The 27,347-nt window shown below is 49.5% G+C and overlaps 1 protein-coding gene across 1 annotated transcript in view; it reads right to left on the reverse strand.

Annotated features, from left to right (window-relative positions):
- Fgd5 (FYVE, RhoGEF and PH domain containing 5) overlaps positions 1–27,347 on the reverse strand; it is a 97,668-nt gene that overhangs the window by 2,759 nt on the left and 67,562 nt on the right. Inside the window, exons 6-19 of the mRNA XM_085840282.1 lie at positions 23,069–23,229; positions 22,686–22,845; positions 22,067–22,154; positions 19,901–19,951; positions 19,317–19,375; positions 11,482–11,553; positions 10,453–10,521; positions 8,132–8,215; positions 7,106–7,185; positions 5,769–5,868; positions 5,343–5,480; positions 4,786–4,915; positions 3,752–3,885; positions 1,761–1,889 (exon numbers count right to left, since the gene is read on the reverse strand). Coding sequence (XP_085696408.1) covers positions 1,761–1,889; positions 3,752–3,885; positions 4,786–4,915; positions 5,343–5,480; positions 5,769–5,868; positions 7,106–7,185; positions 8,132–8,215; positions 10,453–10,521; positions 11,482–11,553; positions 19,317–19,375; positions 19,901–19,951; positions 22,067–22,154; positions 22,686–22,845; positions 23,069–23,229 — 1,455 coding nt within the window. The remainder of the gene's footprint in view (positions 1–1,760; positions 1,890–3,751; positions 3,886–4,785; positions 4,916–5,342; positions 5,481–5,768; positions 5,869–7,105; positions 7,186–8,131; positions 8,216–10,452; positions 10,522–11,481; positions 11,554–19,316; positions 19,376–19,900; positions 19,952–22,066; positions 22,155–22,685; positions 22,846–23,068; positions 23,230–27,347) is intronic.

The raw sequence follows: 27,347 nt of genomic DNA on the forward strand, positions 1-27,347 counted from the left end.
GGAAAGGAAAGTGACTTAACAGGTTCTGACAGCAAACTAGAGCTGGACATGTTCAGAGCCATTATCTTTGAAATTCTCTACCACTGACAGAGAAAGCAACGTTCCAAGAGCACACACTTAGCATGGAGGAAGAGCTAAGATTTGAACTCACAGCCTTCCAGAGTTCTTCCTACAGACTAGAGTACTCAATGTTTTAGTGTCCCAGAGTTTGTTCAGGCAGCACATTCAGCACACATTCTGCCAAGCCTTTGTTCAAGGGGCCTTAGCAAGAGCCCTGCAGAGTCTAGGCTATGACAGCATGAGTGCTCATGAGATGGACACACACTGGGAACCAGTGTGCAGAGGAAAAGTCAAGGCTTTGGGAGAAAGTTTAGAGGATGGAAAGTGATGTTTATAAGAAGCAAAGACTTCATTATGCACACTTAAGAGAGAGTTAACCCAGAAGGGGATCAAGCACGCACCTGCTACCTAAGGTTACTGCCTGGAGAAAGCACCTGGCAGATGGCAACTCTGCTCAGACACAGAGCCTTGCCAAGCTAGAAATCCTCTAACCTGGCAGATTACAACGTGCCCTACCACTGTCCTGGCTTGCTTTTATTATTATCATCATCATCATCATCATCATCATTAATTATTATTATTATATACAGCCTTACATTGTAGCCCAGGCTGGCCTGGGGATCATAGTAATTCCCCTGTCTCAGTTTCTGAGTGCCAGGATCCACTGGCACCGTAGCACCATGCTCAGCTCTAAGGCCTTCTTAGGAGGGGGCTGCTCTGAGCTGTGCTCCACTGTAGACAATTGAACTAAGGGACCCTCTCTCTGATGGCCCAGTGCCTGAAGATGACACACATAGTGACCACCACAGCTGCAGGTCTGTAGAGAGGAGGCAGGTCACTTGAGAAGGCCCAGCCTAAGACTAATGAGCACATTCTTCAACAGTGGTCGGGGCACCTGTAAGTCTTGACTGTAAAGTGGATTTGGCTATGGAAGCCCCAAGGTGGTGGGACCTGGAGATAGAAACCATCTTACTTTCCAAGCCATTCAGCCTCCACAGGACTGGCCAGTGAGAGCAAACCACCACAGCCCACATCTCTCTACCTTGGGAGCAAAATAGGCTTTAGGACGCTCTTGTTTGTATTTTCTTTTTGAGATAGGAGATCATATGGTCCAGACTGGCTTTGAACTCACGATGTAGCTGAGGATGACCTTGAACTTCTGCTCCTCCCACTTACAGGCTTGCACCACCACAGCGAGGCTATGTGAGCTGGGGACTGAACCCCACGCTTCCCGCATGCCGGGCAAGCATCCTACCAACTGAGCTGTAGCCCCAGCCCTTGCTTGTAGCTTAGAAGCTAAAACCAGTATGTCCTATGCAAGTAGCAACGTGTGTGTATTTAGAAGCCTCACTGGAGCCCTCAGTTAATTTAGTAAAAGCAATGGACAGGCACACAGGGGGCAGTTTTCTCTGAGCTGCTGCTTGTTGCCCCAAGCAACCAAGATGGAGATAGAAAGGAGTTTTCTCTTGTGACTTTGTCCTGGCTGCCAAGCCTGTGACATTTAAGTACTCGGTGAGTGTTCACACCCACACTCCAGCATAAAGACTTGATTACCACCAGAAGAGGTTTCAGTGTCCACGACTTATGCCTGCAGGTGATAAGTAATGATGAAGACTGAAGCTGGCTGCCCCTCCACCCCACTGTCACACACACACTTAACACAGGCCTCCCTGCAAGAACAGCCTCAGAAAGGATTCTACCTCGCTGGCCAAGTAGGTGTAGAGTACTTTGCCCTTGATGACGAGCCAGAGTTTCTTCCAGCGCCGCTTGCCACTCTTACAGCGGCTCAAGTAGCCGCTGATGGCAGAGCCCTCTCCTGACGCGGCCACCTGGTGGAAGGGAAGCAAAGCAGGCAGTCAAAACGGCTGGGCAGACCATCATCAGAGTTCGAAAGCTGATCTCTGGACACTTGAGGTCAGAAAAACTGCTTCAGTGTCTAAGAAGCCGATGTAAAAGTCCAAAGCTGCCTCCAGAAGGCCTGCCCCTACTGGGATCACACACACACACACACACACACACACACACACACACACACACACACCCCAGACTGCAAGATGGATTTAACCTTAGCTTAGAACACCTTGCACTTAAAAGGAATCTTGTACCTATTACCTAACAGGTATAGGGGGGAAGGGGCTCCTAACTGGTGGAGTAGACACAGCCCTACTGTGTCATACTGCTGCCAGTTTTTAGGTGACATTCTGCTGCACAGGCTCTGGCAGTGGCTAACACTGATTAGGGTTCTGGCACACTGTGTGAGCATCTATGAGGCCCTGGGTTTTACCACGAGCACCTGAAAGCAAAGATAACAAAAGAGACGCCCTCCCAGTTTGGCTTGGAGGGATTCCAGGGTTCTCACCAGGCTCCAGCAGTAACTATGGACATCACCAGGCAATTTACTGACCTCCTGAGGGCCTCCATTATCTTACAAGTCATGAGACATCCTGACAGACAGACATGCCTGACTTACAGTGAGTGCACTAGAAAGCAACATGGCCACGTTCAGGGATACTTTCCTCTGACTTCCTCATTTTATGGATGGGAACTGAGGCCCTGAGGAACAAGGGACTTCCTGAAGTTCAGCCCCCTTCAGCTTGGGACTCTCAGCAAACACTCAGGATTTGGAGCCTAGAATCTACAACCAGCTCAGGCTGGAAAGGAAGCCGGGGTTGATTTTGTCCTGGCGCAAGGCCATGAGGACCCCCTAACTCTTGCCTGGGCTCTGGGCTCCCTGATGGAGCACCTCCATGGATCTGATTCTGCAGCCTTCTAGGAGCTTAGATACTCAGGTGCTCACACAGGTTTCCTCCCCTCCCCCCTGGGAAGCAATGCTGCGGAGGGAGAGCCCCAGCAATGGGAGAGGGTGCTGAGCTGTGGGATGTTCATCTCCTCCAATGGACCAAGGAGCTGGCAGGAGGAAACCAGGATCAGTGAACACAGCTCTGTACTGTGAACACGTGAACACTCCTTGACGGGTCCTTCAAGGAATTCTCGTCGTAGAGGTAGGCGCTTTCCCATTAAGCTATGCCCTAGTCGTAATTCCAAGATCTTCAGTTGGCAAATGGAATAAGTTAATGGCTGAAATAGCACTCATCCACCGATCTTCGCACCCTAGCGCATCTTCACACACCTGTTAACAGGCTTCACGATGCCTGTTAACGGGGACTTGGATGCAGCTGGCCATGCCTCTTGGCTCCGAAGGCTCTCCTCATGGGCACACATTGCTTGGGGGCCCTGTCTGCATGACGGACTTGTGCTCAGCCAGTTTTCAGGTTTCTTGCACAGTCAGCCTCAGGGAGGCTCAGCACCTGTGCTGTTCCCTCCCTGCAGCCCGAGAACACGTGGGCTCACAAATGCTGACATGGGACAATTAACCACGATTGCAGCTCACCCGAGCAGGCCCTGTGGGCACTAATTCTACAGTATGGGGAAGGAAAAAGAAAAAAGAAAAAAGAGAAAAGAAAGCCAAGGAGGGACACAAGATGCCTCTCAAACTCCTCTGCAGCCCACAGATGTCTTCTGAAGACAGGATTATTCTTAGCAATGGCACTACCTGGGCTCACTATTGAGTTCTTTCAAGGAGGAGTTCTCTTTGTGCAGAAGAGCCTGGCCAGGCTGGGTACAGGAGGATCTGAGCATGCCTCCAGAGGACAGGAACCTCCCAAGCCACTGTGTCCCATGTACACCTTACCTCGGACAGAGCTGAAGGGACTTTTTTCTGCTTCTTGAAAGTTGAGGGGCTAATACTCTGGAAGACAGAGGACAAGGCGCTGCCCGAGGAAAAGCGGGACGAGGACAGTGGGAAGCTCATGCTGACCGGACGCTCTGCAGAGGCGAGAAGCCAGGGGAAGGGTTGTCTGGAATGCTGGCTCAAGTCCCTCCAAGGCTCATGGGGGTGCGGGTGGGAGGAGACGGGCCCAGGATGGCTGGCATGCCCCTTCCTGCTGATGCTGAGCAGAGGCTCTGGGGCATGGTGGCATTTTCCGAGGACATTGAACAGTTGTCCTGGATCCACCAGCAGGACTATGCTTCCTCTGAGGACCTGGGTGTGGCTTCAAGAAGGCCCAAGATACATCTGCTGTCTCTCTGGCCTGATACTTCTGGGCACAGCCTGTCACTTAAGTACCAAGTCTCAGGGGTCAATTCAGCTTCTAAGGGACTCTCTCTCTCTTTTCCTGATTCACAAGCCCCTCCCAAGCATGCCACAAAATTCCAAAAACAGTAGGCTCATGGAATATTCATAAAAGCCCTACAGAGAGCTGGGGAGATGGCTCAGCAGTTAAGAACATATCTGCTCTTGTAGTGGACCTGAGTTTGGTTCCCAGCACCCATATCAGGTGGTTCACGGACACCTGTAACTCTAGCTCCAGGGGATCTGAGGCCTTATTTTGGCCATCAGGGGTACCTGCACCCACATGCATATAACCATGTAGACAAATATCGAGTACCCCCAAAGAACCATCCATGGCGGATAGCCACAGCAGCCCTGCCTTCATAGGGACAGAGCAGCTGTCAGGTTCCCATGGAACCCAGGTCTTGAGCCTTGGCCTCCCCAGGGGCTGCCTTTATGCAGAACCCCATCTCTCTTCTTCTGGAGAAAGCAGATTCAAGCAGGAACCCAGGCCACAAAGCAGATTCAAGCAGGAACCCGGGCCATAGAGGCGTCATGAGAACTTGGGGAGAAGCCACCAGGACTGAAAGAAGGCAAGGGCCTTGTAAAGTTACCTCTCATGGAGCCTGGGACAGGCCCATTCCTCAACTTCAGCTCCCGGAAGCAGCCATCACAGACCTTGGCCATCCTGTTCTTGAGGCACTTCAATGGGTACTTGTTTCGAGAGCAGTTCCGGCACACAATCTGACGCCATGTTGAGAACACACATTTAAGCTGTCAGTCACCCTCTCAGTTTAGCCCAGCCCTCACCTCCTCCAGGCAGCCCCAGGACCCTAGCTGCTCTGTGCCACACAGGTCCCTGTTCTTCCAGCCTGGGCTGTAGAATGTCTCTGAGCAAGTGCCTGCTTTTCTGAAGAGCTGTGCTCATAACCATAAGATAACACTCCCCCTCCAGTGACCACAATGGTGAGTTCTCCCGTGTTCTTAACATGGTGTGGCAGAAGGGCCTGGGACACCCATGATCAGTGGATTTCAGTGATACCGACAGGAACAAGCTCTACCTCTCAGGCTGGCCTTGAACTCATCTTCCTCTCGCCCCCTGAGCTCCACAAGCAGGAACATGTCCTCCATCCCCTCCCCAAGCACACCCTCCCCCCAGTCTGTCACTCACCTTGCCACAGGCATGGCAGTGGTGGCGCCTCACGGTGAGGGAGAAGTCACAGCCGCAGTTCATGCACATCATGGCATGAGTGACAGGCACCAGGGTGGGGAGCCTCTCACCGAGGCTGATCCCCAGCCTTTCCCGGATCTGCAGCAGCCAGCAACCACAGTCAGGAGAGAGGCCGAGGGACAGCTGGGGAAGTGCAGCCCCTTTCTCCCTAATTCTGAGTCAAGTCTACTCCATCCCCTGGTCTGCTTGCCAGCCTGCAGGGCATGCTCCTGGGTTGAACTGTGGTGCCACGCTCTAACAGGAGCATGGTAGGCAGGACCGATAAGGGTGTTGCCAGGGCCCCGAGGACAGGAGGAACTTGTCCTCTTTCTGTGAGGAGGATATGGCAGGACCCACCCTAGGAACCCTGGAGTGGCCCCCACTCACCTCCACACTGTGGTGGAAGGCAGCCAGAGCCTGAGTCTTGTAGTCCTCCGGAAGGGCTCTGCTCAGACAGTAGTGCCACTCGTCCCGCTCGGCACAGGAGCTGTAGGCACAGACTCGGTGAGCCAAGGTGCTATGGCTCTGCTTGGCACCCTCTCTCTTGCTGCGAGTCTTTGCGCAGCAGCCTCTGGGCCCTAGTTGAGCCCCAATGTCCAAGGCCAGGAGGAAGCTGGGTAGATATTCTTAGTGCCCACTAGGTGCCGCCCTCGCCCTGCACTGGAGCGTCCCACAGCCTGGGCAGGGAGAAGGCACCACTTTGGCCGGCAGTAAGGTAGGCAGCCGGGGTGACACTGCTTAAAGGGAATGTACAATCCCCCTCCATTGGGCAGATATATCAATGGCAGCTGGTACTTCAAGCCATAGTACAGACAGGAGCAGACAATCTGTGTAGTCTGTCACCAGAAGCTACACACTGAGCCGCAAGGCATCAGGCAGAGAGGAGAGGTGGTGGAGCTGTCCCAGGAATCACTGCCTCCAGGAAGTCTTCCCTTTCCCTTGTGGGACCCCCTTTGTCTCTTCTATATTACAGCAAACAGGTGCCATCTACATACATGGGGCTCTCTCCAGACCCCAGGTCAACCGGCACCTTGGTCTTGCATTTCCTAACTCCTAGCCTGGAAGAAATAGATTTTGTTTATCAGACAACTGGCTCATGTTGTTTTAAGTACAGCATCCTTCCACCTACTGAGAGCCTCCCCCAAAGACGGGATGGTCAGAGATGGGCAACCACTCATCACTTCCCTTTTGTCCTGTCGAGAGTGCCAAGGCTGACAGCCCACTGAGCACACGACACATATGAGTCACCTGAGAACCTCATGCTGAGCCAATCATCTGTAACATTTTTTTAATGAGATACTTTCATGGGGCCTACAGACCTCTGGGCATAGGAGCTGGCATTTATGTTTGGTTTTGTGCTGCTGAAGCCTGAACCAGGACATTAGTATGTCAGCCAGACACCACTGAGATAAGCCCCAAACCTCAGGAGTTCTTCTTTTCTTTTTTTTCTTTTAGCTATTGCTTTCTATTTGCACGCACATGTGTACGTGTGTGCATGCATGTCCATGCCTGTGTGTGTTTGTGTGTGTGTGTTGCATACACATAGATATGAGTGAGGAGGTCAGAGGTCAACTTCAGGTATTTTTCTCAATTCTTAACTTTATCTTCATTTTAAAATATTTATTTTTATGTATGTTATGCCTGCGTGTATCTGTGTCGTATGCACATGCAGTGCCCATGGTGGCCAGCAGAGGGCACTGCAGCTAGAGTATGGCTCCCCATACCTTGCAGACAGTGTCAGACAAGACTCAGGAGTTTCGATCTTCAGAGCATAGGGCACTTTGTCCATCACAGGGCGGCTGACCTGCCAGGGAAACCAACGGCATCTGTTCAGGGTGGGAGGGGGAGGAGCACGGACAGCTTTGTCCACTGCTAGTGGCTGGTAGTGGCTGGTCAGGGTTCTGACCAGCATGGATACTTTCTTTCCCAGCTGTCCTGCCTTCTCTTCTCAGCATTTCCTTCTCAGGCACCATCCTCAGGTGGCATCAGAAATAACATTCCAGAATGTTCTCCATCCCAAGAATTCCCCAATGTGCCCACGCACCCTCGTGTTTGAGACCAAGATAAACCATGCTAGTCCACACATCACACATGCAACAGCTGAGACGTGTTGAGTGGTGGATGAACCGAGAATATGCACACACATGCGTGCATGCACACACAAACACACACACACACACACACAGGCAGACAGAGATGAGAGAGACATAAAGATAGAGATATACACAGAGAGGTAGAGAGACAGAGGGGGCAGATGTGGGTACCCAGAAAAAGAAGGAGACTGACCGAACCTTGAACACAACACTAAGTGAAGCCAGCCAGCTCCAAGAAGACAAATGCTGTAACTCTACCCACATGAAGCCATTCAACCAGTCACATTCATAGAGATGCAACAAACAGGACTCAGTGTTTAATGGAGACAGTTTCTGTTCGGGATGATAGAAAGGTTCTAGTGGGTTTTAACAATGTAACCTAAACCTGTTTGTTGGCTCCCTCCAAGCGGTTTCTGCACTTACTGTCCTCCTCCTGGGGTGACCCTTTCCTCTCCATGTCTCATCCACTCTGAGAATATATCATTGATCCCTAGTTGTAGCTGGGCAGCCCTATGTTTAAACCTGCAGCAGTCCTCACTGAACGCTGTATCCTGGGGCCTTGGTCCTCCGTAGAGAGGAGAAAGGCTGGATCCATCTACCCAGCATCTTCCCCATGATGACACACCTACCCCAGGGTACCTGGTTTTTGATATTTACCTTCATGTTGGCCACTGGCAGTGAGCTCTTCAGCCGGTACTTCCCATCCTTCTGGGGATGTGTGTACAGGAGCGTGTCATTCATCTGCAGAGAAGGCACACAGTCACACCAGTCCTAGCCCCGAAGGCAGCAGCAAGCTCTATATGTAGCAGGTCCCTGAGTTCTGGGGTGCAGGCAGCCAGCAGTCCTCAGTGCACACCTCATCATGACAATTATACTCCTACAGGAATGCTCAAGAGGACTTGGCACATCTGCCAATGCTCTGGCGCCAAGTGTCAGAGAAGTGTTATGTGTAACAGCCCCAAAGGGAGAACTAACCAAATATCCTTTACAGTTGATGGATAAAGAACCGTGGTCCAGTCAGACTGTGAAATACCACACAGCAACCCAAAGGAGCAGGCTGCCAGACCGATAGGATCACAGGCATTGTGAGGGGGGAGGTCAGATACTGTAAGTGCAGCCCACCGCCTTTATGTGAAAGTCCAACCTAAAGCAACAGCAATCAGGCCACTTAGTGCCTGGGTCACTTGGGAGTGGGGAAGACCGATTGCCAGTGTTGATGGAGCTTTCTGGAAGTGTTGCAAACGCTCTCAATCCTGATCCAAGTGGTAATCATACAACAAACGGTTTACACTAGCCAACAGAGACCAGCATGTAACTTGAGGCTGCCACATAGGACTCTACAAAGTAGTTAAGAAAGGAAGTGAGGGGCTGGTGAGGTGGCCCGTGTCTTTAAAATCCCAGCACACAGGAGACAGAAGCAGGTGAATCTGTGGATTAGAAGCCAGCGAGGTTTGCATGGCAAGTTCCAAGACAACCAGGGCTACCTCGTGACATCATGCCTTTAAAGAAAGAAATGAAATGAAGTGGGAGCCAGTGAGATGGGTAAAAGCAATTGCTCTAGCGGGTAAAAACAATTGCTGCCAAAACTGATGACCTCAGTTCAATCTAAGGGATGCCGCACATGGTAGTAAAAGAAAGCAGACAGCCTCCCTTGCTTCAGGGTTTAATAGAGGCAGCCTCTCCAAGGAACTCGGACACCCAACCGATCCTTGAGCATAGCTACAGTGGCTGCTTTCACTTCAATGCGTGACCCTCCTCCACTGACTGCCTATTCCCAAGATGCCCCTCTATTTCATCTCCTGACTCTTAGCTGTTAGTCTATGTATTTCCCTTTCGTTACATTCTGAAGGCTGAGGACAAGGCTGTAAGCGATCTTTGCACTCATGTCCCAGCCCGGGGTTGTTGGCCCAGTGAGTGCTGGATGCACAGAGCTCAGAGCTGTGCTACCCTCACGCTATATAAAGTTCTGGCCGTGTGTGGAGGCAGCTTAAGGCATCCCCATCGACAGTCACAAGAACAACAGTGAGGGGCACAAGAATGGGGAAACAGAGATACCCAGAAAACAGCAGGCCCACAGTTTGGCTCTTGGGGGTTCCCTAATGGCCACTGTGTTGAAAGTGTAGTCCAAAGGATGGCACTGTTGGAAGGCATGGAACCCTCAGAGGGTAGGGCCTAGTGAGAGGAAGTTAGGTCATCCTAGCGTGACCTTGAGGAGACTGTGGGAACCCAACCCCTTCCCCTTCCTGTCTTTTGCTTCCTAGCCATGAGGTGAACGATGGCTCTGCCTTGTTGTGCTACTTGGCTATAGGCCCAAAGCTACAAGGCCACCCCATCAAGGACTGGTACCTCCAGAACTGGGAGGTGGATCTTGCCTTTCCTCTTTAAATCCTGACTGTCTGAGACACTTGTTTTGGAGGTAGGCAGCACAGAAGGTGTAGTGTCTTGGGGTCCTAGATTGGAGCAAAGAAGCTACTTATAGCATGAGACCCTGGGTTGACATCGCCAGCCCAAAGGTCTTGGCTATTCCCTAGTGTTCCAAGTGTGGGTCTGTGTCCTCAGATGTGTCGTGTGTGCTCACCCGCACCGAGTGATGGACTGGAGGCTCAACCCTGGCTACGCTCTGGGTCTTGGCCGTCTGCTGAGGAGCCTAGACAAGTTGGTTTTCTCACCCCTCTGCTGTTGTACATACCACAGAAAGTGCCTGAGTGTAGTTATAGTACCAGAAGAAAGCCCTGGTTTGAACCAATTATGGTAGGCATATGAGCTATTCATTTTAACAGCTACACTCCCTGTCCCCCAAGCATTCAAATAACATATAAGCAGTGTGGTTTTTTTGTTGTTTGTTTTGTTTCATCTTGTTTTGTTTAGTTTTGAAGGCTCAGCGTTACATCCTAAAGGCTGTCCTGGCTCCTCTGTTTGTCACCAAATGTTGGCTCTAGAAAGCTAACGATGGGACCTGCCTTATCTCCAGTGCTTACCAGGAACAGGTGGCGGGGGTGTCGGCTTTTCCCTCTCACCCTCATCAGTGTCCCTTCCTTCAGGAACTCCTGTGGGGAGAGAAGCCAACCTCAGAGGTGGAATGACAAAGTCCGTAGGAAGCAGTCTCTATGGCTGCCAGGGTACCCAGGGACAGCTTATAGACTCCTGGCCCAGGAACTCAAGCTGGGCAATCTGGCCTTCTGGAAATGTCTTCACACAAGCTCAACAATGTTCCAGCCACCAAGTAGGAGTCCCACTTACGGCTCTCTCCCTAAACAGCACTACAAAGGGTCCATTCAGAATGTGCCCTTTGAAGGCCTGCTGAACATCTGGACCTGCGGATAGTCACTCCAGCCTCATCCTTCTGAAGGCTACAAACACAGGCTTAGTGAGGTCTGCAGAGCTCAGGATCTCTCAGTCAGAACCACATGAGATTTCAGAGAATCCTAGACTAGCAGCATCCTGCCGATGTGGCTCACTCCCTCGCTCCAACTGGCAACGATCACACTTTTAGCTGCTTTCTGAGCTGAGTTGTATGTTTTCCATCTGGAAGCTAAAAACGCAAATCAATCAATCTCTCTCCCAACCCCTCTCTTTCTGGGCAGAGAACCCAGGACCTTGCACATGCAATGCATGTGCTCCACCCCCGAGTGCCACCCCAGCCCCTGTTTTGTTAAGAATGCTATTTTTATGCTGCTTTCTTGGGGCTTGTCTTTCAAGAGCTACTCTGAGCTCTGCTTTCCTGACAACCTGAAACTATAAACACTGGGTACATATTTTTTTTTTCTTCCCTCACTGGAGAGCTACCCCAGGGCAGCTACGGTGAGCAGAACTGATTGGCACTGTTTCTTTAACTGCCCCGAGAGGGCATCATGGAAGGCGGGGTGCAGACAAGCTCCAGGGTGGTGCACCATGTCCCCCACGCCTCCTAAGAGCACCTGCAGCCAGGGCCGTCTGGGGCCAGCCCAAGTGAACAATGGGCTTATCAGAGTCAAGCTGGCCCTTGTCCTTGCCCAGGCTGCACTCACCCTTCCTGGCTGGAGGAGGTCCCCTTGGCCTCGCACACTGTACTCGATGTGGACCAGCTTCTGCAGGTTTTCCTGTGGGCAGGGACAGGAGATGGTTACCCCTCCACTCCCCTACCAGGCACTGTGTATCCTCTGTAAGGGGACATTGCTTCCTAGTCAGAGGAGGAGAACAGCTCAGAAAAGACCAGTCTAAAATCCAAACTCCTAGAAACAGCAGGCAGTATGGGCTCTTCAGCCTGGGATCTCCCAGAGATGAGAGGTGAAGGGACGGGTCACACCCTTGGCCACAGTGGGAGGAAGGGGAGGCTGGCAGATGGAGGTTACAAGAATGGAGGGCCACTGAGAGATGGCACTTGCTCCCAAGCCTGATGACCTAAGTTCACTCTCTTAGAACCCGCTTAGAGGAAAAGGAGAACTGACTCCATGAGCTGTTTGTTCTGTGATCTTCAAGCATATGAACACAATACATGGGAAAAAGAAAAGAGTATTTTTTTGAAAGAAGACAACTGAAATGTCCTTGACTTTGTGAAGGTCAAGTGTGGGCTGGTAACACAATTCAGGGTAATGAATAGTGCCTACAAACACTATGGATAGGAACCAACCTGCAAGCTCTCTTCTAGGTGTCTGTCAGGCGCTGAGGGCACATGGGAGGGGTCAGAGTCCTGTGAAACGGCACTGAGAAAGCTGAATATAAGGTTTCAGCACTGGGGAGGCTAGAAGTCCACTTACCCCTCAGGCAAAGGCTCTGAGAAGAGGGCTCTGTGCTATGCCCTGACAGCACACAGAAGCTGACTAGCCCAGAGAATGGGCAAAGACCTGTCCAAGCCCAGCCTCAGGCCCAAAGTAGAGTGGGGCTGCCACAAAGCACTAGGCAGCCAGACATGCTCCACCTCAGAGAAGGCATGCATGGGGAAAGGAGGGCCCTACTGCCTGCAGAGATTTCTGGAAACAAAGACTGAAAATGAATGTAAGAGAGAACTCAGCACTTAGGGCCCCATAGACACATGAGCTACGGAGGAAGACGAGGCTGACAAGGATGGAGGATAGACTATTCCCAAACCCAGCAGAACCTATGACGGGACTGAATCAACTGGCCACGCTCTCCGCATCTCACCACACATAGTACAACCAAAACCAAGATGCAAATGCTGGCCCTTTCAGCCTCCACATTGCTTATGTTCATAGAGCCTGATATGACCAAGAGTCACAGGAATACTTTGGTTGCAAGACATAAAGAAACCAAGCTGGAATGGACCTGAAAACTTCTTCCTGGATGGTTAGCTTTCATAGCGCTATGGAGGCTGCTGGGAGAGAAAAGCCATCAAAGGTATTATTCAAATACAAACGTTGCATGCTTCAATACTGACCTTTGAGGCACGATGCTCACACTGGTGCAATCATGGCATGAAGGCTAGGGGCGTAACCAGCCACTTTTGGATTGGATTTCCACAGCAGGGAAGTCACGTCTATCACCATAACCTTAGTCAAAAGCCCACCTGTGTTTTTAGATGGGCCCTAGGAGGAAACTCACTACTGTGGCCTTGATAAATGGACACATTGTCAAAGTGCATTCTGAATATTCATATTTATACATCTAAATGAGTGCTGTCCTCAATCTTGGTGAGAGAAGCTTCGCTCTACAATGCTCAGACTCCTAACTGTTAATGTGCTGAGTTTAAATGGTGATTAAGTATTCAGCTCTAAGTGGGAAATCTACATCCACCCCTTACACTTAAGGCTCAGAGTATGCTATAAAAAGGGGGGGACAGACAAAGTCCAAGGACAGGATGATGGAGAGGAGTGCTATGAAATGCCATCTTCTAGACATGACATGGCCATTGCATTCATCAACCCACAGCAGCTTCGGTCGCCTGCCTGAGACCTGCCCCAAACCACACCAACATCAGTCAACATTCCAGCAGGAAGAACTAGTTGGACTTGGCGAATTGCCATAATGATAGAAAGGGACATAGAGAAACTGGAGATGCTTGGGAGGACTAGGAGGGAGCGTGGATCAAAATCCATCTTTATGTGTAAGAAGTTATCAAATAATTCTAGTTTTTAAAGAAAAAATTCATGAGAACATACATCCAAAACCAATTTAGGTTGTGGGGTGGGCAGGCTGGAAAGCTGGCTCAGCAGAAGACACTGGCTGCTCTTCCCACGGACCTGGGATTGAGTTCCTGTACCCACATGTCAGCTCATAACCATGTGTAACTTCAGCTCCAGGGGATCCAATGACCTCTCCTGGTCTCCACAGGCTCCAGGCACACATGAGGCACACAGACTTACATGCAGGCAAACCACCCATAATCATAGAATAATAAAATAATAAAACATTTAAAATATTAAACCAGGAAGACAAAGTGTGATGGTTTGTATATGCTTGGCCCAGGGAGTGGCACTATTAGGAAGAGTAACCTTGTTGGATTAGATGTGTTACTGTGGGTTTGGGCTTTAATACCCTTGTCCTAGTTGCTTGGAAGTCAGTATTCTTCTAGTGGCCTCCAGATGAAGAGGTAGATCTCTCAGCTCCTCCTGCACCATGCTTGCCTGGATGCTGTCATGCTCCTATCTTGATGATAATGGACTGAACGTCTGAACCTGTAAGCCAGCCCCAATTAAATGTTGTCCTTATAAGAGTTGCCTTGGTCATGGTGTCTGCTCACAGCAGTAAAACCCTCACTAAGACACAAATCCAACTCATTTTTTCTTTTCAGAGAAAGCACTCCACACATGCAGAATGGGTGACAGGTGTTGGAGCTCTGAGCCAAGGACCAAAGCAACTATTATGTTAGAGGGTCTGCTGCAAAGGTCAATGCCACGTATTAGTAGACAGAACTTCATCAGGGCTGCTGACCTCACAGAGGAGTTCAGGGGAACTAAAAACAAAAACAGGCAACCTACAATACCAGGCTTGAAAACTCTTCACACGTTTGGCTATGAACTGAACAAAGTTGAGGAAAGGAAGAGCCAGAGGTCATGAAGACAGATCTCTAGTAGACAGAGTGAAGACAGAGGGGCTGGGGAGATGGACCAGTGGCTAAAGTGTTTGCTGTGAATGCATACATGAAGCTCAGTCCCCCATACCCACGCAAAAGCTGGGCATAGCACCTATAACCCCATCACTGGAGACATGACCAGTCAGCCTAGCTGCATCAATGAGTTCCAGGGTCAGTGGGAGACTATGTCTTAAAAAATAAAGTGGGTTACCAGGTGTGGCCGCACAAGTCTTTAATCCTAGTACTTGGGAGGCAGAGTCTGGTGGATCTCTCTGACTTCAAAGCTACCCTAGTCTACACAGTGAGTTCCAAGATAGCCAGAGCTATATAGAGAGACTGTCTTTTTTTTTAAAAGGTGGAGACTCACTCTGCAAAATGAAACCTATCCCTGGCACCATCACTAGGGCCAAGAGCCCATGGCAAGGTAGGTCATAGGCCCCAGCAGGTAACCCACCACTGTTATTCTGCCAGATGGACATCACAGTAAACTGATGTCCAGTGATTGATCAGTACATCTCTCAACCTTCACCAGAGAAGCTGCTGTTAGCTGTAGGCATCCACCATTGGCCAGGGTGTAGAGAATAAGAGACTGCAGAATGCTCAGCCCCAATTGGGACACCTGTGTCACACTCCTGCCTCTCAAGGCTCAGGAATGGATCAGAGTGGAAGAAGGAGCAAGAAGACTGTAAGGGCCAGAAGCAGTGGATGCCTAGAAGAAAACTGTTTTCCAGACTCATCGGGGCAGCTGCACAGATGAACTCACTGCAGTTGTGACAGTGTGGACTTGAAAAAAACCCAAGCCAGCCTGGAGAGAGGAAGGTGAGCATGAGGCCCAGCTCCTAACTGAGGAGATGTTGGCAGTTAGTAGGAGCTGGTGGAGGGGGAGTCAGGTTTTCTTTAAGGATGCAATCCCCAGTATGTCCACCAGGTTCCTGTAGAAAGCCACATACTCAGGAGTTTATTCATTGCCATCACTGACTGGACCAGATGGGGGAGGGAGAGAGGGGAGGGAAAGCAAGTGCACAAATTCGGGTGGGGAGAGGAGGGAGTTGGTCCTGGGGGAAGATGTTGAATAGTATCAGAATGTATTGTATGAAATCCTCAAAGAACTAATTTAAAAATCAGGTGGACAGCAATTGAAAAAGATTGACCAACATTGACCTTCATAGGCACGTACACGTTTGTGAATACATATACATACCCCAAACAGAGAGAAAGGAGTGTATGAATGTGTGTGTGTGTGGGGGGGGGTGGAAATTAGGGGTGGTGAGATAATACAGCAAGAGACTTTTCCAAAGTAAATGAATGCTCAACAAAGCCCAGATCCAAGCAAGAAGCTGGAGACAGGCAGGTCCAACACAGCCCAGTCCCCTTAAGGATTTCCATACATCCTTCCCCAAATCACACCATGTAAATCTGTATGTGTATGTATATACCTCTTAACTTCTGGGATTATATGCATGAGCTACTGTGCCCAGCTAACGGAGAAGATATCACGGCATTCAGAGTGCAAACACCACCACAGAGGGCAAACATAAGCATCATCTTAGCAGAGACTGTGTGAGTCAGAAGACAGCTGTGTGCCATCTTCAAGTTACTCAGAGAGGAAAAAAAATGGACCAAACCAGTTTTTAATATCCAGGACAAATATTTTTCAAAGGTAAATTGTGAAGGTAAACTGCACAACTAACTGCTTGGGAGAGGGATGGTGGGAGGCAGGTCCTTTCTTGTGGAGCGAGGGCTTTTGGTAAGCTGAGCATCTGGAGCCATCTGGGTGACTAGAGAGGACAGATTGGTTAGGTATGGGAATATCCATCCTATCAGTGCGCATGTCTACACATAGGTCAGTAGACACATACACACCCCTTTCTTCACTCTGTCAGCCAGGAGCTCCCAACAGAAATGAGAGCACAGTATGCCTTGGACGTAGAGCTTGGTTTCTGGGCTTCACCTCTGAGCTCTCTCTCATTCAGGGACCTTGGAGAGATAGTTTATCCTAAGACAGGGACAGAAGTAAGACCAATGAGCCTGGAAAGTCCTAACATTCTTGTTAAGGAGGTGAAGAACAAGTGACAGAAGAATAAAGGAACTAACAAGAGGCTGACTAAACCCTACAAGGGGGAGCACAGACAGCTGGGAGAGCACTCCAGAACCATTCTTGCAGAAGGAATTCTTCCATTCCCAATATTGTGGGTTTAGAAATTGACCCTTCTCTATTTGAGAAATATATAAAACAACGTGGGCTAAAATAAATATCTGTGAATTGGTACCAACATAAATGACTAGACTGTTTATGTTTGAGGGTGGGCTGCACCCATCATTGAGGTGGGAAAGACATCTTCTACAAGTGACTCCAGAACACTTAGGATGTTGTCAACTTAAAAGAAGAGGGAACAGGTTTCTCTGTACTGCTTACGTGCGGGCTGTGCATAGTGACTTTTTTTTTTTTAAATCAGAGACAGTGGGAAAGGAACACATAAACTCAGTCAGGTGACCAGGGTCACGACACGCCATGACAAGATGGAATCCTGCCTTTGTGATCTCCTTCCCATGTACCCACAAACCTGGTCTCATAAAGAGGAAAACATCAGATTCCAACACTGGGTACCTGCAATATACCTGACCATGCTCCCTCAAGACCTTTACGGTCATCAAAGTCAGGGAACATCTGAGAAACTGGCTGTACGTGGACCCTTCAAAGATGTAACAACCAAAAGGGATGGATCCTGGAACAGGGCATTGGGCCTATGCAAACTATGAGTAATAATGCTGTTTCCACACTGGCTCTTAACACAACCAGGGCTCCACGTTCATAGAAAACATTAAAAACGGGGAAACAGAAGAACCTGTGGGAACTCTTGGCACTATCTTCTTAAATATTTCTATAATCTAAAATTTGTTCTAAAAAATAAAATATGTTCAGAAAGTAGCATGGTGGGCACCAGGGGATGGGTGGGAGTGGTGTTTAAGGAGAACAGAGTTTCAGTCTGGGAAGATAAAGACGTTCTGGAGACAGGTTGTGTGACAACTGTACAGTTAGACGGTAGGCTAAGGGCTAGGAGAGGTGGTACACGCCTTTAATCCTAGCACCTGAGAGGCAGAGGCAGGCAGATTTCTGCCTCAGAACAAAACACAGCAGCAGCAGCAATAACAACTGGCTGCAGTTGTGGATGGACATTTCTACAAAGACAACATACACATGGCTGACAGGTGTACGCAATAAAGTGTTCAACGTCAGTCACTCATCACTGGGGAAGACAAACCAGACAAATGAGACACCACCTCCCTCAGAAGAAAGAATTGAAGAAGAGGGGAAAGAGTGTGGAGAACAGAGACCCCTGCTGGGACCCCAGCAAGCTACACCAAGCAATAAGTATGCAGTCTCCCTCTCTGCAAACCACTAAAACTACTGTATGATCCAGCAATTTTATCAGAGCAGGCATCTCACATAGATATCCACACTTGTTCCCATGATTGCTACAGCATTACTCTCAACAGCATAGAAACAGAAGCATAAATGCTGTCTACAGAGAAGTAGACAAGAAAATCCCATCCGTTCACACAACTGAGTATGATTCAACTTGAGAAAGAACAAAATCCCTCCATTTAAACAAGAAAGGGAACTGGAGATCACTATGTTAAGTGAAATAAGCCGGGCACAGAGAGACAACCACCTCCTGATCTCCAGAGCCGACTGTAGTGGAAGCTGGTCTCACGGGAGGTGAGTGCAGAGATTGCTACCGGAGACCAAGGAATTGGGAATGGGCAGGTAGAGTGTGGCTCACTGGGGACTAAGGTACAGTTAAGACAAGCAAGCACAGGGGTGTCTCACCCAAAGCAGCTTGCCTGTGTCTTTCACCACAGCATGTGCCTCACCTTGAGAGAGCTAGGTATGGCTGCCCCATCCCCGTATTGGACCTCACCTCTCCCTGAGGAGGGAAGACATGTTCATGCCAACAGAGACAGGACTTCCTGAAGCAGGATGTAGAGAACACCACCAGATGCTAGAGACAGGGTCCTGGCCTCTAAGCATCTCAGCTGCACAGAGGAAGCCTCACTGTATGCATAGGATGCCAAAGTGACAAAGAGTGAAGTTCAAACCTCTCACAGGGAGGTAAGAGGACCGGATGACTGTGATAGTTTGAACCCCCCGGTAGCAGCCCCGGCAACTAACCTGTGTATTCAAACCGTCCCTTCAGCTTCCCACTGTAGCCAGCTCTAGCCTGTTCCCAGATCTAGTCCTACTAGTCACACTAAGTGACAAAACACAGCTGATATACCCTAGATCTCCTACCCCCAGCCTCCTCCCAGGCCTTTTCTTCCTTGTCTTCTCATCTACATGTACAAGTATGCAGACCCTCCACAGTGTGTGCTCTCATCACAAGTGATCCTACCTCCTCCTAACTTTGGGACACTCCATCCTTTGAACCCTCAGCCCCTCCTCTCCGTTAACCATTATCCATGGTTATTTATATCATGGTCACTGCTCTGCTGAGCTCAAGGCCTGACTTATATAGGCAGTGTCTCCAGACTTCATTTCCTATTCCCTGTGGGTTCTCTGTGTACCTGCCACAGTACATCTGCTGAGCAATGCCTTGGCGTACATACCACCATCACCCTCTTTTATACCAGTTACAGACATGACTAATGGATTGCCAAATTCTCCCATTAAGTTAGGACTCAACCTCAGGCTCATACAATGAGTGTAAGGCCAGAACCCAAGGCTCTTTGCAGGGCCCCAGGAGACAGACAATGGGGTATCACAAGTCAGATGAGAAGAGTGAATCAGGCCTTAGACTCCACCCTGGAGAAGAAGCCAATGGTGGGACTTACCCCCTGTTCCATGCTTTCGTTGGCACGGTCTGTCACTTTGGAGATGAGAGTCAGAGCACCTGGAGAGGAAAGGACAAATAGCAGCTTTATAAGGACTAGGCCACCTTTTCTCTGTGTGTCTCCTCTGTCTCCTGTGTGGTGGGCTACGAAGATGAGACGACACCAGATTTTCCCACTATAGCAACAGGTCGTGAACCTAACCCCAACTCGTCCAGGACTGCCCTTGTTTCCATGGCTGCTGACTATGCTACACTAGGTCCAACCTGGTAGGGGCTGAGGCACCAGCCCAGAAGGGAACATGGTGTGCTTAAGGGAGTGGTGAACATCTTAAACAAAGCATCCTTAGATCACCCAACTGTGTGACCTTCTCTTCCTCGGCTGGTCAGACCCCCAGCCTCCCACAGCTAAGGATGGTAGAGGTCATCTCAAGAGACTTGAGGAATCTCTGGCAGATACCCCAGAGGTGTCATATGCAGGATACACACAGTTGGGTTGCTCTAGGTCTACACTGGTGTAGATTTGAGTGTTGGTGAACAGGAGACACAAGAAGCGTGGACCTCTCTCCAGGGTCTCCCCAGACTTACTCTGAGTGTTGTCGTACTCGGCTGAGTCCGGGCACAGGTTATTTAAATAATCTGGAGGGAGAGGGAGAAACAACTGTCAGTTCTACCAGTGAGGCAGTCTCCTGCCCTCCACAGTGACCTCCACCAGACTGGAGCATCCACTTTTTCAACACATTAGCCCACCCTAAGACCAGGACCCTCTTAGCATCCTGGCCACCACTACCAGTCACTAACTCATTCAGCTCCTATCTATTCATGATCTGCTGTGTGCTTGCTATGGCTATACCTCTGGGGTGCAGGCACAAGAAAGTTCTTGCTGTCTACTGTTTCCTGGTTACAGGATATGACAAGCTACACAGCGTTATATTACAGTGTGACTATATCACAGTGGGTCCACCCTGGTAGGGGCTGAGGCACCAACCCAGAAGGGAACATGGCACAGTTAAGGGAGCAGTGAATATTTTAAGCAAAGCATCCTTCCTGGACTACCCAACTCCATGACCTTCTCTTCCTCTGCTTGTCAGAGTCCCCACTCCCCCCCCCCCGCTGCACCCCCCAGCTAAGGATGGTAGAGATCACTTCAAGAGACTGGAGGAGTCTCTAGGGGATAACTTAGAGGTGTCATATGCAGAATATACTCAGCTAGGCTGCTCCATGTCTATATTATAGGACCCCTGATGTGGTCCTAACACTGCTAGTAACCCTCTGCCTTGCTCCTTAAGGTTTGGCCATACAGGCAGTCTTGCTGCCCCTTGAACATCCCAAGCTTGTTCCTACCCCTGGACCTCATCATGTTTTCTAGAGCTTTGTACCATATCTTTGCTCAGATCTTTGTTCCATGTCACCTCCTTGGAGAGGTCTTCTCGGCCGTATCTAACACATCAGCCCCCTTCCCTAACCCTGTAACTTGTTTTTTTGGTAGCATTTTCAACACAGATATTATATATTCATGTATTTTAGTATATTTGCATATTTAGATATAAAATCATTGGTGCTGGAGATGGACTCAGGGCCTGGCATATGCTAAGCCCATGCCTTGTCATAGTGTTGTATCTCTCCATTTGAACTGTCATTTGCTGCCACTGCCAGCATCCAGCAGAGGGCTGGGACACAGGCAGGGCCCAGTGGCTACTTCATCAATTGAATGAGCAGATTCTGTAGACCTCAACCCCAGCACAATTTCCTTGTGACCCGTGAAACTGCATGTACCCTGCCCCACGGGGGGTCAGAAGGACACCAATGGGAGTCTTAGAAACAGGATAGGGACTGATTCTATGTGGGAAGCTGTATGCAGTGAGTGGGGCTCAGCACAGAGGTGTGGGGGGATCTATGAGGCAGAGACTGAGGACCTGAGGATGGGCCCTGGGAGGTCACTGTGGTGGTTTGAATGAGAACGCCCTCCACAACCCCTCACCATAGGATTGTATGTTTGGATGCCTGGTCAGCAGGGAGTGGCACTATTTGAGATGGATTAGAAGGATCCTGAGGTGTGGCCTTGTTAGAGGAAGTGAGTTATTGGAGGTGATCTTTAATGGCTCAAAAGTCCATGCCAAGCCAAGTGCCTGCCTGCCTGCCTGCCTGCCTGCCTGCCTGCCTGCCTGCCTGCCTGCAGATCAGCGACCAGCTCTGAGATACTTCAGCACCATGTCCTCCACACGTCCTGCCATGATGATAATGGACTAAACCTCTGCAAACTGTAAACCAGTCTCTAATTAAATCTTTCTCTTATAAGAGCTGTCTTGGCAATGGTGTCCCTTCACAGCAGTAGAATAGTGACGAAGACAGTTATATTCACTGATAGGGTAAAGAGAAGAGGCAGCCAGAGTGGAGAAGGGACAGAAGGCGAGAGGGAGGCTGGAGAGCTTGTCACAGAGCTGGGAAGGACACGTCTCGAGAGGTAGTATGCAGCAAAGCCGCAGGGGTGCCACGGGCCTGAGGAGGAACGTCCACTATTCTCACCTAGGAAGGCAGCTTCTGTAAAATGTCAGCTGATTTAGGAAATGCAGTGAGAGGGTCACTCGGTTTCTAGGTTTGAGGACAGGGGGAGCCACTGAAGCAAGGTTGAATCTGTGGGGCCCTGGGTATCTGAGTAGTGCCATTTTCCCTACACCCGCTTTACATACATGAAGGGAAGTTCTTGTTCCCACGTTACCCCACCTCAGTCCGCCTGTGACCCAGATGGCTCACCAGTGAGCAGCACTTGGTACTGGAAGAGGCGCTGGACCACACGCAGCATACGATGCTTCATGCTCTGGCCACCCCCTTGTGAACTCTGCTGCTTGGAGAGGGGAGGAGAGATGCCGTCAGAGACCCCACCGCCCACAGGCCCCCTTCATCTTCCACATTGTCAGACCCAGGTCGTCTTCCACCAGGGAGCCCTTCCGGATCATCCCTCCAGGTTCATAGTCAGGCTCAATAAGTCACTTCTCTGAGGCCCTATTGTGCCTGTCATTAGTAACAGAGGCAAGGTTCTCTTTGCAAATCTCAGAAGCTAGGCTTCCAGTTTGGGCTAACTATTTCCTTGGTTATCCTCTGGCTGGGTTATCTCCCTGCTTGGTTGATAGCGATGGGAGAACTAGTTGCAGGACTCTCTTGTGGCCTAGCACACCCACTGTCCAGCAGGGGTCATTCTGTTCTGGGTTCCCCTCCTGTCGGGTGGGCATTCTAGCTCCCGCTGGGTCTCCCCACCTACTGCCTAGCTCATTCCTCCTGTATGTCTCATTTACTTCTTTTAAGTCTCTCCATGTCCCCCTGCTTGGGCCCCAGGACATCTTTATAGCAGGGTCTCTAAAGACCTGGGACTCACCTCAAACTCCCGGACAGTGGTGGCTAGCCGGGGTGAGAGCAGGCAGCTCTCAGCGAGCAGCCCCAGGTACCTGTCAAATTGCAGGATGTGTGCGGCATGATGCTCGAACTCCTGTTCCTGGGCCAGGAAGATGTCGGCCACCTGCGGCTGGCCCTCCCCACTGTTAGGGAGAGGACAGGCAGTGAGAAGTCAGCCCTGGGATGAGTGAAGGGTGAGAGGCGGGGTTCTAAAGGCTGTTTTGCTTGGGGCACACACAACTTACCACCTGTCGCTGGGCTCCCTGTTTGTCCCCTGGAGTCAGCGTTTTGTATTTGTAGAGGTTTTCGTCTGTTCCCCCCACCCCTAGGTGGCATAAGTGGGGTGTGGGACCCCAGGCTGCTCACCAATCCCCCAGCCTCTGCTCCAGGCTCTCCAGGATGCCCTGGTGAAGGTCACAGATAGCTGGGAGCTCCCGCAGGCCCTGCCGCAGCTCCTCCTGGGCCAGTGGCTCTCTGCCCTCTTGCTCTACGTTCTCCAAGGCCCTCAGGACGGCTCCATGGAAATCCTGCAACCCCAGAGGCCTGTTACGCATGGAGGACCCTTGAGGCTCCAGATCCCTGACCTGTGCAGCTGCAAGAGCTGAGGCCAGTGTCATTGGCTCCACACTGTCACCTGTGGACCAGGAAGGCCAGCTTGTACCCGCTTGGTGCAGGGCTGTCTTTTTTTTGTTGTTCACACAGAGCAGTGCCATGCTGATGCCTTTCTTTTACAAGACAGGGAGTTAGTCATCAATTCCTTCTCTAAGGAAATGCAAAGTCCTTGCTTCTAGTTCCTCAAAAAAGAACCATAAGAAGCCAGAGCAGGACCAACGGGATGGCTTAGTGGGTTAAGACACCTGCTGCCAAGCATGGCAAGTTCAATCCCTGAGACCCACAGATTGGAAGAAGAAAACTGACTCCCATTAAGCTGTCCTCTGATCTCCACATGTGTTCAGTGACACGAGTGTGTATACACACATACATACTCATAACACTCAGACACATATAAACACACACGAAAGTATAATTTAAAAATTTAAAAATAGAAGATTATGGTAGAACAGAAGTTCAAGGTTATCTTGGGCTACATAGAGTTTGAGGCCAGTTTAGGCTACATGAGAAGCGCCCCTCCCCCCCAACACACATATACACACACAAAGAAAGAAAGAAAGAAAGAAAGAAAGAAAGAAAGAAAGAAAGAAAGAAAGAAAGAAAGAAAGAAAGAAAGAGAAAACCCACAGCAGGTGCCTGTGACCCCAAAGTGCAAGAAGTGAACTCGCAGGAGCCTGACATGTCCTTCGTCACTTCCCCCTTAGACACAGGCATTAACTCACAGCACCATAAGGATGGGGGAGGGGAGGGCAGAGGAAACTCACAGTTTGTCTCACAGAACATAATTAAAACATTACTTTAGCATTAGTGGCTGCTATCCCTTGCTATGCATGATTTGAAGACCACGCTTTGCCACCTGTTGGAGTTTGTTTTCTATTATTGTAAGGAAACCATGACCAGACGCAACCTGGGGAGAAAAGGGGTTCTTTCAATTTACAGCTTACAGTCCATCATCTGGAAAAGTTAGGGTAGGAACCTGGAGGCAGGAACTGAGGCAGAGGCCATGGAGGGGTGCTGCTTAGTGGCTTGCTTCTCATGGCTCTCTTAGACTGCTCTTTTTATACACTCTAACCAGTATCAAGAGGGTAAAGATGAGGATTGGGACATAGCTCAGTGGTAGAGCACTTGTTTAGCACACTTAAGATACTGGGTTCCATCTAATACAGATGGATGGATGGATGGATGGATGGATGGATGGATGGATGGATGGACAGATGGGCAGAGTTTGAAAAGGGAGTAAAGAAGACCTAAAGAATGAGAGAAAATGTTTGTAAATCCTGTTTGATAATAGACTTATTTATCTTTAAAAGACAAGTCTCCAAAGAATCATGTACAGATGGTCAAGGAGCTCAAGGAAAGATGCTCTGTACCTCGTGTCCTTAGGGAAACATGCAAAACCAAGCCCACACCTGCCAGGCCAGCTGCCACAGGCTCACAGTAACTGGCATTACAAGGAGTAGAGACTGTGGAGGTCTATGGGATGAGGGTGTGTACCTGCATCCCCTGCACTGAGCAACTCCCTTCTGTAGGAGCCTCATACAGCTCTTAAAACTCAAGAAACAGCCAGGCGTGGTGGTGCATGCCTTTACTGTCAGCACTTGGGAGGCAGAGACAGGCGAATTTCTGAGTTCAAGGCCAGCCTGGTCTACAGAGTGAGTTCCAGGACAGCCAGGGCTACATAGAGAAACCCTGTCTCAAACAAAACAAAACAAAACAAAACAAACAAGCCAAAAAAAATCAAGAAACAAAGACTCAGGACTCTCAAGAAAACAGAGCCCAGGCTATATAAGGCACATGAAAGCTGTAAATGATGGACAGGGAGCAGAGACTCTTCAGTGGTAAAGCTATCTGCAAGCTACACAGGAGACTCTGGTAAAGCAGCTTCTAAGAGTCATTGCCCACTCTTGGGTGGGAATTTTCAGTGATGCAGCAGATCCTGAGTCAGTCATATTCCTTTAAGTAACTCCAACAGACTCGCTGACTCATGAAGCAGGACTTGAAGACATGGGTGATGGAATTATTTCTTCAGTCTATTGTCCTTTTAAATGCAGGGTGAATGGAAATAGACTCTAGGAAAAACCATGTGGTCCCTCAAAAGGTTACAGAGTCACTGTGAGACCCAGGAGCGAGCCCAAGAGAACTGTAGACACATATGCTCCCTGCAGCTTACCATTACACACAAGTAAGAACCCAAACGCCCATTCTCTGGTAAAGGTACAGACTGGGGCACATTCACCAAGGACTACGACTCAGCTTTAAATGGATGAAATACCAACATGTGCAAAGAGGGAGGAACTCGGACAGCATATGCAAGGGGGAAGAAACCAACCACAAAGACTATAGCTTAAGATTCCATTTAAATTAAATGCCCAGAACAGGTACATTTATAGAAAATACAAACTAAGGCTGGAGAGATGGCTCAGTGGTTAAGAGCACTGACTGTTCTCCCAGAGGCCCTGAGTTCAATTCCCAGCAACCATGTGGTGGCTCACAACCATCTGTAATGGGATCCGATGCCCTCTTCTGATATGTCTGAAGACAGCTACAGTGTACTCACATACATAAAATAAATAAATCTTTTTAAAAAAATACAAACTAGATGTCTAGGAGCACTAATGCATATACCCTGGGGACCTCTGTCATTGGCAGGGACAGACATTTTTTGGAATGATGGAAGTTGTGTCTGTCTGTCTTCTTGCACACATACATGAGCCTTATTATTAAAATTAATTCACTTAATATAGGCAAGATACAAGAATATTTTTAAAAGCAAACAATTTTCAGACTCTCCTCAGTGATGGGGGCCAAATTGGAATACCGTACTTTCTTTCTTTCTTTTTTTTTTTTTTTTTTTTTTTTAACTGTTTCCTAAACCCTCCAAGGGTCACCTACTGCCTCACCATTCAGGGTCATGGAGGAAGGGCGGCATGAACACACAGGAGGCAATAGCACCTGCTCAGGCCCGGGCCTTCTCCATGAGTCTCCCCGTGGCTCCCGCTTCATCCCTTGCTAACCATGGAGAGAGCAATCATGGTTCTTTGTTGAGCTAAAATGTGTCCCCCTAAAACTTCCAAGATGCCAGTGATCTCAGGATGCCTAGAAGAGACAGCAAGACTCAAAAGACAGAAGGAGGTGTTTTTGTTTTTGTTTTTGTTTTTCAAGACACGTTTTCTCTGTGTAGTCCTACCTGTCCTGGAACTCACTCTGTAGACCAGGCTGGCCTCGAACTCAGAAACCCACCTGCCTCTACCTCCCAAGTGCTAGGATTACAGGCGTGCGCCACCACCCACTCCCCAGCTAGAAGGAAGGTTTTACCTGCTCAATTAAAACGTATTTCCTAGCAGGGTACAGTGAAGCACACATTAGGAGGCTGAGGTAGGGGATCATGAGTTCAAGGACAGTTTGGGCAACACATTGAGAGCCTGTCTCAAAATGACCACAATAAAAATAACAAAAATGTCCTAACAGTAACCACAGGCAGGGAGGCAAGATAAGCAGGAGAGAGCCATAGTGGTAAAAGGAGGTTGTCTGGGTTAACCTTTGGTCCCCAGAATTTCCACTGCCACTCAGCCCCACTAGGGCATCCTTCCTAAACTTTCTTCCCTATGCCTGCCCACCTGAGTCACCAGGGCTCTGAGTCCCTTTGAGAGCTGACATATGACATGAAGAGACTTCCTAGATGGTTCAATGTCTCCACCACCCTCCCTCGGGAGTTGCTCCCTCAGGTTTGTCCCTGCTTTCTGCTGGCCAAGACCCATCTCCTCAGAAAGTTTTCCCTGACATCATTCCTCCAGGTTAGAGGAACACCACTTTCCTTCCCATGGCTCTGTAGTTAGAAAACCGTAGCACTACTTCACCCCAGCTATGCAACCCAGGGAAAGTCACTCACTTCTGAGACGCAATAGCTAGGCCTGTTACTCTGCTATCTCTTATGGATATATAATGTGCAGCCAATTGAGACAACATGTGAAGGGTTGGCACATAGCAGTCACCAACCCTGTCATACCTGTCACCTTGGATACTGACTTGGCCT

Source organism: Mus caroli, unplaced genomic scaffold, assembly GCF_978045245.1.
Source record: "Mus caroli unplaced genomic scaffold, Mus_caroli_1 scaffold_7, whole genome shotgun sequence".
NCBI classification, from domain to species: domain Eukaryota; kingdom Metazoa; phylum Chordata; class Mammalia; order Rodentia; family Muridae; genus Mus; species Mus caroli.